The sequence below is a fragment of the Onychomys torridus genome, chromosome 6, assembly GCF_903995425.1.
Source record: "Onychomys torridus chromosome 6, mOncTor1.1, whole genome shotgun sequence".
Lineage (NCBI taxonomy): Eukaryota > Metazoa > Chordata > Mammalia > Rodentia > Cricetidae > Onychomys > Onychomys torridus.
This window is the reverse complement of record NC_050448.1, coordinates 50541056-50553147: the sequence shown is the minus strand read 5'-3', so window position 1 is coordinate 50553147 and position 12092 is coordinate 50541056. Positions and strand designations below refer to the sequence as shown.

The following is a 12092-nucleotide window of genomic DNA, read 5'->3' as shown; positions in this document are numbered from 1 at the left end:
CAGGGTAACCCAATTCTCTATTCTGGCCTCCATAGGCACACTTGTTGCACACACCCACACCCAAACACAAATAAATACCAATATTAAAATAATAAATAATAAATATTAAAAAAAATAAAAAATTCAAATACTCCTCCTATCTATTGATTTTTTTCCCATCAACATTTTATTTTGTTTACTCAGGTTCTCACTACCTACCTTAAACTAAGTTATGTGTGTATAGAAGCAAGTCAAGGGACAGGTATTAAAGGCAAGTTGTGCTCGAGTTACCACTCAAGTTACAAACTAGCTTTGATTTTTGAAGAGTGATAGTAGATATTTTTGTCCCTAAGTAATTTTCAGGTGTTTTTTTTTGAAACAACAACACAAAAAAAATTCAATAAGCGTGGCTGTGCTTCTGACATGTGTTTTTGAGCATTTCTTAGAATATAGCTATGGCATTGGTATCTGGTCATTTTTCCAAAAGGGAGCAGAACACTACAAGAGTGCAAAAGGACGAAGTGACAGCATCTCTGAATGAACACCCAGCAAGCTGCAGATTGGCTCAATATGTAGTTTGTTTTCATTTTGTTTTATTTTTATGTTTTAATTTTAGGATCCAGCAATTTCAGGAAATGAAACAAAGCCTTACCCTGCCTTTGATCGAGGAATACAGAAAGATGTCTTTGTCAAATGGCCTAACACAAATGATATCTGTTGGGCAAAGGTACCTAATATTTTAAGTTTAATAATTTTTCAAATGTTAGGTATTTTATTTCGTTAAATATTCTAAAAGCATGTTTGGTATGATAGGAAAAAAAATATAGATTTAATAACTAAAATATTATATGTAGTATCTGATCTAAGTATGAATTATTAGGCATAAATAGGGGATTCATACAAATCGTAAAATAAATTTTTTCTCTAAATTGGATTTTTATTAAATTTTTAGATATATTTTGTATTTAATAATGAAACTTCCAATAGTGGGGTGGTGGCTCAGGATGCTTTGCTGTGACAAATGCTTATGCACTTTTACTTTCGTTAAAACTATGAGTAAAATGGTTTTGGGTCATGTTGATGTTTTGCTTTGAGAACTGAACATGTATGATGGAAGTGAAGAAGGAAATTCATTCCTTGAATGTTAGAAGCAGTGATACAGAGATTGAGTGAATTATGGCAATATCTGGATTTGGTTTCCATATAGTGTTAGCTAGGATTCAGCAGGCAGATGGAATTGAAAGATGAAAAGTCAGAATTACTTCTACAATGGTGTGCGACATTCCTTGGTGTGTGTGGGACATGTCAAGACCAAGCAGCACAGCCCTGAGGGTGCAGAGTAAAGGGCTGTCAGCAGTCACAGGATTTGTAACTAACTGCTAGTAGGAGCGAGGGAAGTCAGGGCTTAGCCAGACCTGGAAACTTTTTTCTGTGTGAACTGTGTCTGAGGTAGAGAGAGTTAAGTCAAAGTGCCTCTTGTTGCAGCCTCTCGGCTTCATGACCTGTGATGAGGGTTGGTTGTTTCCTGGGAATTCTATAAACAACAACTTCCTGTAACTCTGGGCTTGTTTTAGGATCCTGGACTTGGGATATTTCTTTCATATGTAGGAAAGACATTCCCAAACATCCAATAATGATTTCACATATTCCTATGATGGTGACATAATTTGCTAGTTTAACGATATAGAGTTGTGTTTTTACCATTGTCACTGGATCAGAGTCATGACATCAATTTTGAAAATGGTGGAGTTCAAGCACAGTCTGAACATTAGTTAATTATATTGTATCTGTGGTGGTTAAAGGGAAGGTAAATAAAGGAAATATAATATTTTTTATCATTCTTTTTCTCTAAGTCTAAAAATAGTGAACAATGAAATGGATAAGATATAACTATAGGGATTAGAGGGCCAGAGATCTCAAAGTTAGACTTTATCTCTAATAATTTTTATAACATTCATTCCTTATTCATCTTGAATGTTCCTGCAGGTTTGGCCAGATTTACCTAATATTGAAATAAATGAGAGTTTAACAGAGGATGAAGCTGTTAATGTAAGTTTTGTATTATTGGACTTTGTAGCTAAAACACATTCAGAATTTGGGATTAAAAGTCATATTAGTGTATGATTGAATTTGAGTATTTTTCTTTAAATGGAGGAAGTTTACTTTAAAATATTTTCCATTTGATTAATTTTAATCACCTTTAATGAACTTTTCCAAAACATGAAACTTTAGGAATAAATAGATGAAGCAATGATATATTTTACATTGTTTTCATGTGACAATAATATCAATTACCAAAAGCTCCAGCTAGGAGTTGAACTTTTTGGACACTTCCTCTCTCCGTGCTGGGTATTCATCTGCTTTGAGCTTGCATAGACCTTGTGTATGCTGTCACCTCTCTGTGATTCATATATGAAACTGCTCTATTTTGTCCAAAACGGTTTCTTGTAGCCCTCTACCACCTCTGACTCTTCAAATCATTCTGGCTGTCTTCCCCAGTGATCCTTGATCTGTTCTCTGTCTCTGTCTCTTTCTGTCTTCTCTGTCTGTCTGTCTGTTGTCTGTCTGTCTGTCTGTCTTGTGTGTGTGTGTGTGTGTGTGTGTGTGTGTGTGTGTGTGTGTGTGTGAGAGAGAGAGAGAGAGAGAGAGAGAGAGAGAGAGAGAGAGAGAGAGAGAGAGAGAGTTTTTGAGAGGTTTTTGAGAGGTTTTTCACTTAGTTATGTAGCTTTGGCTGTTCTGGAACTCACTCTGTGGATCATGCTGGCCTCAAACTCACAGAGATCTACCGCCTCTGCCTCCAGAGTGCTGGGATTAAAGGTGTGCACCACTAACACCCTGCAAGCTGTTCTCGTATCACTCACTTTCTCTTTGTATGTGTATCCCTGTTCCATTTCCCTTGGATGCTGGAGAGAAACATGTGTAACTAGAGTCTGAAGACAAAGTTCTGCTCACATATGCATGTTCTCTGAGGACTTTTTGAATATAAGCATGCACCTCCATTTTGTTTTGTTTAGGCTTCCAGAGCACATGTAGCATTTCCAGATTTCTTCAAGAATGCCACAGCAGAGTGGTGGGCAACTGAAATTTTTGACTTCTACAATGAAAAAATGAAGTTTGATGGCTTGTGGATTGTAAGTGAGCTTTTAAGATTTTATTTTAGGTTTATTTTATAGTTTTTGTAAATCTAAAAATGCCCGTATAACCCTGTACAGGTTAGCTCACTCTTTCATTGCTCAACATGGTTATACAAAAGAATGCAAAAAATAGACATTTAACAATTTAATATATATGTATGAGTGTGATTTCTTGGGCTTCTCAACTTGACCAAGTATCCAAAATAGCCCATGTTTATGATTATGAAAATATACTAACCACTTATTTTATTTTTACCTAATGCAAAAATAACACACTCAAACATTAAACTTTTACCAAAGTAATGTCTTCTGAACAACTTTCTTATCTTAGTAAAAATATAGGTGCATAGTTTATAAAAATAATCAACTTTTCTATAAGTAAATATTTACTGCAGGAGAATGTACACAATGCTTGTCTAGCTGTTTAGAATAACATTGCTTGCTGTGATACTTTGGCACATGAATACTTGTATTTACTTTGATTTTAACTGAGGAACATGTAGTGGGGGTACTGCTGTGTGAATGCATATAGGATACACAATTGCATAATGTACAATTCAAAATCAATGTTTACGTGATATATAAGGGATATTTCATAATTATCCTTGGGAATTATATATGGGTCAGGTGTGAGAAGTCATTTCCCAAGAGCTCCTCAGGTTTCTGTCTATTCTGTAGGATAACAGAGATTCTAGTCCATGTGCTCAGTAGAGATGCTCATTGTTTCCTGGCCCTTTGGCTGAGATCAAGCATAGAGATGCCCCTTGAAGCTGGCTATATTTTAAGCTACAAATTGTATTTGTTTATTTATCTATTTATTTATTTATTCACTTACTTATTTGATTGTTTTTTATTTATTTATTTTTTAAAATTTTTACATTTTTAAAATTCATTTTACACACCAACCACAGTTCCCCCTCCCACTCCTCTTTTTACTCTCCCCAGCACCTCCCCCTTGACCCATCCCCAATCCCCTCCTCCCAAATGGTAAGCTCTACCATGTGGAGTCAACAAGGCCTGGTCCATTCAGCTAAGGTGGGTCCAAGATCCTCCCTCTGCATGAAGGCTGAACAAGGCGTCCCACCATAGGGAATGGGTTTCAGTAAAAGCAGCTCACGCACCAGGGACAGATCCTGATCCCACTGCCAGGGTCCCCTCAGACAGACCAAGCTACAGAACTGTCTCCCACAACAATTGATGTCACCTTGAAGGACTAGAGAGGGAGGAGGTTTTAAGATATATAATATGATTTCCATCATGGAAGCCTATTATTCATTTCACTCTTATGTGCATAATCTACAGTGGGTATTACATTATTTTATGTGTTTAAAGTGAGGCAGATTACAGCAGTCACTTTAAATATTCTGAAGAAAACAATACATCTTGATGAAATGTTTTATCATTTTGAAATATGGGTTAAACAAAAGGCTGTTCAAACCCAATTAACTCATTTGCACCTTAGCACTTCAAGTTGATTACCTGGAACTCCCAGGTAACCCAGACTGCCTAAAGGTCATGACAGTACTGTCTCAGTCTCCTGAGTGTTGAAACTACAAACTTGTGTTACCTATGAAAGTTCACAAATTATTATTTTCAACAGAGATGTAGTAAAATGCTGAAAACCCCTTTTGTTCTCTTTCAGGATATGAATGAGCCTTCGAGTTTTGTAAATGGAACAGTTACTAATCAATGCAGAAATCATACACTAAATTATCCACCTTATTTCCCAGGTAGAATCTGATGGCCATACATTTTATAATTCAGTACCATTATTACTGTTCATTGTCTATTCAGAACTTAAGTTGCAGTAAGTGGAAATTCATTCTAAAATTAAGTAGTCAGTCACATAGTTCAATATGCCCAAACTCAGGTTCAATATCTAATAATTCAACACTGGTTTGAGAAGAAAAGTAAATGTTTTATTTATGTACCCATAATTCTATTTTAATTTAATTTGTTTTGTTACAGTTTCCTCAGAATTTTCTATGTTAAATGATTTAATACCATTTACTCATTAAATACAACTTACAATAACTATTCTAATGAAGGGAAAATGGATGAAAAATATTCTCTGGTCATCTGTGATCTGGTGACAGCTAATGTCTGGAAGGAGGAATCAAACACAATGTTTGTTGAAAACCTCAGTGGCCTTGGATCTGAGATTTGTGCTCCAATTGGATTGTTTTAATGAAAATGTACTGAATCAGTACTTTTCATTTAAATGAATAAAAAGTAGTAGAAATCTCAGGGATGAAAAGATGGCTTAAAGGTAGAGTGCCTACTGCTCTTGCAGAGAACTACAGTTCAATTCCTGGCACACACAAGGGGCAGCTCAATACTGTATAAGTAACTCCAGATCCAGAGGATCCAATACTGCTTTCTGGACTCCATGGGCACTTATAGTCATGTGCCTTTGCACATATACACAAATAAAAAGTAAAAAGGAAATCTTGAAAATTGTGTGTAACTGACACTGTACTCAAGTTTTAGATTTTTATACAGGGTTCACCAATTATTACATAGATCCCTACAGATGTCAAATTATTATACACAAAGTGTACAAATGATTATAAATCAATCATTATTTTAAATCTCATATATATACATATATACACACACACATATATATATTATAATTAATTTAATTTTACATGTCAGCCATGGATTCCCCTGTCCTCCTTCCTTCACCCCCAGCCTCCCCCACCACACTTTACCCCCCATTCCCACCTCGTCCAAGGCAAGGTCTCCCCCTGGGAATTCAGCCCAGCCTGGTAGTTGAGGCAGGTCCAGTCCCTTCATCCCTTCACTAAAGCTGAGCAAAGTGTCTCAGTATAGGCCCTGGATTCCAAAAAGCTATCTCATGTACCAGACTATTGAAATCTCATAATCTGAATAGCAAAAAATGTGTGAGTGGATGTAATTTTGTCATTTGAGGGAAAGATTACCTGTTTTATATGGCACGTCAGGCGTTTCAGAAAATTTATAAGAACAGGTTGTTCATATATTCTCCATAAAGAAATGTTTAAAGCATTGAGTGATTATTATACAATATGCTATAGTAATCTGAATGGATTACTATCCAGTTTATACCTGATTAAAACATTACCTTGTACTTCATATGTATCTTTTAAATCATTAGTAAAATTAGAATCTGAAAATTAAGGATTAAAGAATATTTGGTTGTGAGCTACACGTTTGAAGTCCTGTTCTTCTAAGTATTATTACTACATTTTTCTTTTTTTTTTTTTTTTTACCAGAACTCACAAAAAGAACGGATGGTTTACATTTCCGGACCATGTGCATGGAAACTGAGCAGATTCTTAGTGATGGATCATCAGTTTTGCATTATGATGTGCACAATTTATATGGATGGTCACAAATGAAACCTACTCTGGAGTAAGTAATGTTCATCATTTTCTTCTCTGGCTTTCTAGTTCACTTTTTTTTCTTTTCTTTTTTTTTTTTAAAGACAGACGTTCTCTGTGTAGCTTTGCACCTTTCCTGGAACTCACTTTGGAGACCAGGCTGGCCTTGAACTCACAGACATCTGCCTGCCTCTGCCTCCTGAGTGCTGGGATTAAAGGCGTGTACCACCACCACCAGGCTCTAGTTCGTTTTTATATTCATTATATCAGCTTCAAGGTTTAATATTTCAGGAGTCTTGCCAAATTTATTTCTTTTCCAATTGTTCTTTGTAAATTATTTCTTCCTACCTAAGTCTCAGAAGAAAACAATTTCTGTCTATCAATCAGTGGAGCAATGGAACAAAATCTATCTGTCATTATAGCCTTATTGTTTGTATTTTTTCATGTTATTGGCCATACTTATTTTTCCCCAAATATACTCAGCACAACAATTGGTGAATAATGTTGAATGTACAAATGAGTAAATAAATCTTGAGTAAATATGCAGTTTAAACTAATTATTAACATAATCCAGATAACCTCCCACCAGCATTCAAACAGACCCCAGCATAGTCTGGATAATGTCAAGTTGGTAACTAACATTTACTATGACTTCAATAACAAAGCAACACAATGAATTGTTACAGCTAAGCACATGCTGAGATTCACTGTGTTTCTTGCTATGACCAGAAAAGTATCTGATTCTGATGATGAACTTAGTCAACATTAAAATCTACCTAATTATGTATTTGGTTGTCATCTCCTGATATATTTGGGTTTTTTTGTTGTTGTTGCTTGTTTGTTTTGTTCTGCTTTTAAGACTAGATTTCTCTTTGTAGCCTTGACTGTCCTAGAACTCAATCTGAAGAGTTCAGGCTGGCCCTGATCTCACAGGGATCTGCCCGCCTCTATATCCTGAGTGCTTAAAGGCATGAATAACTTAAAGGCATGAATCACCTCTGTCCATCATTCTGAAAAACTTTTATAGTTTGTATTCATATAAAGTTATTTTTGAGTAAGAGCGAGTTTTATTTCCATTAATAGAATCTATATGTATGTATCTGCTAGTCGGAGAAAGAAAGTGACAGACAAAAAGCAAATGAGGAATGACAGAGAAGAGGAAAGTGAAAGAAAGAAATGCAGAGAACATAAACTAATGTATTATTGCATTATATTTTAAACTTGAATATGTTTTAATATGCATAAGTCATCAAAGCTACTCTATCTCTCTAAGGGTAGAAAAGAAAAAGAAGGCCAATTATAAACAAATTGGTATATTTTCTTGATGAGATTTGACTTGGAATAAATTCCACAACTAAAGTGTGATGATTCTTTATTTAAAAAAACTAAATAATCCACTAATATTTTCATTCTTTATTTACTGTGAAGCAGGGGAGGCCTTAGCAAATATATTGTTCATATTAATATGTACAATAAAAGTGATAGGTTATAACTGAGAAGAACTGCATTGATTTATCATTTCATACTTCTATTAAATGTTGCAAATTTAAGTAGATTAAAATGCTCTATTTGATTAATTAGCTTAATTAATATTATTTGTTGTTACATGCATTGAAAGATTAAGAAAGGAAAATTTCACATTATATATGCATTTCACTCTAGCAAGTTTTAGAAGGGAAGAAATTTATTTGTTGTACTTTGGAGCGTTTTACTCCATAGCGAGTGAATGCTCTGTTATGAAGAGTTGACTGTGACAGGAAACCTGACCCTGAAGTAGATACTGTGTGTTCATGGAAGTTGTTTGTATGGAAATATTTAAGCCATACATGGAAAAAGTAACTCAAGCCTCCAATCCCAGCACTAGGAAGGCAGATCTCTGAGTTCAAGGCCAGCCTGGTCAACAAAGCAAGTTCCAGGACAGCAAGGGCTACATAGAAATACTCTGTCTTGTAAAACAGCAGTAAAAGAAATATTTAAAGAAAATAAATAATGTAAACATGCAACATATATCATCATTGTGTAGTGCATTACAGAAGACCACTGGCCTGAGAGGGATAGTCATCTCTCGGTCTACATATCCAACGGCTGGGAAATGGGGTGGACACTGGCTCGGTGACAATTATGCAAACTGGGACAACTTGGAAAAATCTCTCATTGGTATGTGATAATTATCTTCTATTGTTGTTTTTAAGCTCTCCAATAAATATTGCTTTGCATTGTGCTAAAAAATATCACAGCTAAATTGGAAGAATTAAAATACATCGTTTTTATGACACAAGTCATCATTGAAATGTCACTAGTCAGAAAGTCATAATCAGGGATACTGCAAAGAAACAAATGACTGGTGATATTCAGCTAGTTTACTTAGATAAAAAAATCACTATCTGTTCTGGACCCTGTTTCCTAGTTAAAGAAAGTACAGGCTTAAAGAGACACTATTCTAAAGCTAAGAAGGAAATGTATAGACATTATCTGCTTGAGAAGAAATCACTGAGAAATGGTCAAGAAGGAAACACATGAAATCAAAGCCTTTTCTGAAGATAGAAACATGGCAAATAGCAATGTCATTTCAAACCACAAATAAACAATTACTGGTTTCATTCTAGGCTTAAATTTTATTGAATAATGAAAGATTCATTAAAACTATAAAACTATATTTAGACTATTTCTTTTACCAAAAAGCTGAGAAGTTACGTGCATTCTATTTTGTTGAAGTTATCATTTTAAATATTACTTAATAAGAAGAATTATATTTGTTTTATATTGTAAATAAATGGTTAAATAATAGCAGAAAAACAATTTATTTTTAAAAATGAAATTAAGGAAAATACTACCACTCAGTCCTATGCCGCTATGTTGTGTTTATAACTTAATTGTGTTTACATTATGTTTTTGTGCTATTGTCTCTACTGTCTTAAAGCAAATGATCTCTTATTTTTGAGAATATCATTGACACTAATAAGTAAAATAAGTATGATTATAATAGCAAAATGTTTTATTTAATATGAACACACACACATATATACAGAGAGAGAGGGAGCATCTTCACTAATAAAATACTAAAATTTTTATTCTAAATTTTAGGCATGCTGGAATTTAATCTTTTTGGGATACCATACGTAAGTAAATCTATTCATTTTATATTTGTATTTGTAGTATGTAACCATTAAGAAATAGTACATAATATGCATTAAATATAACTGTCTTTTAGGTTGGAGCAGATATCTGTGGTTTCTTCAATGATTCCGAATATCACCTCTGTGCTCGTTGGATGCAAGTTGGAGCCTTTTATCCATATTCAAGAAACCACAACATCCAGTTTACTAGAGTATGTAATTAATACATTTAGGTCAATTTTCTTCTATTGTGTTTGTCCCCTACACAAGCTTAGATTGTATGTTGTTATTGTTTCAATCATATTTTACTTGACAGAGTTTTACATGAATGCTTCAGATCTTCTCATGTTGATGAAGTACTTGGCCTATTTTTTTAAGCTTTTTGGAACCTGAGGTGTGCTCACGGCACACGTTTGATTGGGGAACACACATACTGTACCTGTTCTATAAGACGGTGGAAGTGTTAGGGGAATGTCCTACTATAGAACTTATTGCACACTGGGACAGAGCAACAATAAAAAGTCAACTTGGCACTAAATTGGTTAGAAGTATGGGACATTTGCAATGATGAATGAAATGGGAAGGTTGAAAATCAAATATCTAAAGAGGAAGTTGGTAAATTGAGAAAGAAGAAACGATAGCACGAATTGCAGGCTCAGGTTTCTGCACAATGCCAATCACTGAGAGTTATTAACATATTTCCATACAAATTTTGAGCGCTGTATGAAACAGTGCTTAATTTCATGGAAAACTGTGAACAGTTAGAGACAATATCTTAATAAGCACCAGCTTGTGCTAAACTTTTAGTTAATAGTGCAGAGAAAGAGTGAACTGACCAGAAAATATGTTAGTCGAAGGTCGACAATATAAAGACATAGTCAAAGCATATTTCCTAATCAACAAATGCCTGCTGTGCTGAGGAAATTTTGTACCATCCAAATTTCACTTAAACTAGAAGAGGTAGGTTTATTTTCTTTATAGCCAAAATTCAATGATACAAAGCAAGTTTTGACTACATTTTAAAGCAGATTAAAACACAGAAAAACTGTGGTGAACTGTTTTAAAAAATATGAAAAATACAATTGAAACTTGTTACTAGTGTAGGAGATTGAGACACTGGAGGAAAAGGGCAGGGACTAAAAAAGGCCTAAACCAAAAAGGAGCGATTTGGGGAATATGCATTGAGAATGTGTCTTTTAAATATTTAGTGTATCCATTTTTGTGATTTGTTATATTCTAATATGATTTATTTATATTTATATCTCATTTACATTTAACATATTTTAAAGTAATAAGAGCAAGGGTTAAGGAATATATAGTTGAAGAGATGCATGGAGATTCTGCACCTGAATGGTAGTTCCTCCAAAGATTGTAAAAGAGAACATTTGAACGCAGATCTCAGTGAGGAAAAATATAAATATTTGGAGGAGGAAAACTTCAAATGTAGATTGAAAAGTCCCTAAGATGGTAATATTGGTGGAATTTTGGAAGAAAGATAGCATAGAGAGGAAAGGACAGATGAAAAACATTTATAGGTAAATATCCCCAGAAAAGAAAACTCAATTTGCTTAAGTATGAATTAATATAAATGAGCTTAACACTCCATGCCTTAGATATATATGCTAGTGTAAGACCAAAACAAAAGCTGAGATTAATTAACTTAGCTATATCCTATGATCTTTGTGTCTTTCTACTTACCTGACTATGAAACTACCAAAATATATTGTGTATATCTAACATATATTATATATAGGGTCAAACATAATTTAATAATTGTTCAGCTAGTACAGTTTCAAAACATTGATTGTTCTAATAGTGCATCTTCCAGGGAGAATACCAGGTTATCATTCCAACTTTCTTATTTTCCAAATCTATTAAAGTTGGAATCTTCATAAACATGATGTATCTCTAAAAGACCCCCCAATGATTGCTATTGACAAGCATGAGAGGTGTTCTTTGTAATTGTGAGGAAGTGCAGTTTTTATACATGATACAAATTAAAATATACAGTGATCACTGTCCCTCATGTTTTCCTAATATGAACAATATTTTTGTAGATTCTTAATACTGCATCAATATTATTGTTTTGACTGTAAATTCCCAAGCAGATTAAAATGCTATCATTTAAGACTAGTGTGATATTCCTCCTGCATTATAAATACTCAGTACTGTAATCTATTCATTTCACATGAAAATGCATGGCATGTGAGGCTAGCATGGGCAGCTTGGTATATCTCTTGATATTTCAGGTCACCCTTGTGTAACAAACCATATCATTTCCTTGCTAGACTTTAACATTCCAGTACTCAATATTATCATAACTGAGAATGTATTCATTATTTTTTAATATATGAACTGTATCTTATATATGTTTACATAAATTAAGAATCCAGCTTAATTTACATTATGTCTTTAAAGTACTAATATTGTACCACTCTCAATCTTCATAAAAGGAGAACTGAAACAGCATTCAGAAATTTTGTAAAGATAGTTCATAG

At 34.0% G+C, this 12092-nt stretch overlaps 1 protein-coding gene across 1 annotated transcript in view; it reads left to right on the top strand.

Annotated features, from left to right (window-relative positions):
* Si (sucrase-isomaltase) overlaps positions 1–12092 on the top strand; it is a 173509-nt gene that overhangs the window by 150415 nt on the left and 11002 nt on the right. The window contains exons 35-42 of the mRNA XM_036189531.1: positions 596–706; positions 1966–2028; positions 2994–3110; positions 4756–4843; positions 6371–6509; positions 8502–8635; positions 9563–9597; positions 9690–9806. Of these exons, the coding sequence (XP_036045424.1) occupies positions 596–706; positions 1966–2028; positions 2994–3110; positions 4756–4843; positions 6371–6509; positions 8502–8635; positions 9563–9597; positions 9690–9806 (804 nt within the window). The remainder of the gene's footprint in view (positions 1–595; positions 707–1965; positions 2029–2993; positions 3111–4755; positions 4844–6370; positions 6510–8501; positions 8636–9562; positions 9598–9689; positions 9807–12092) is intronic.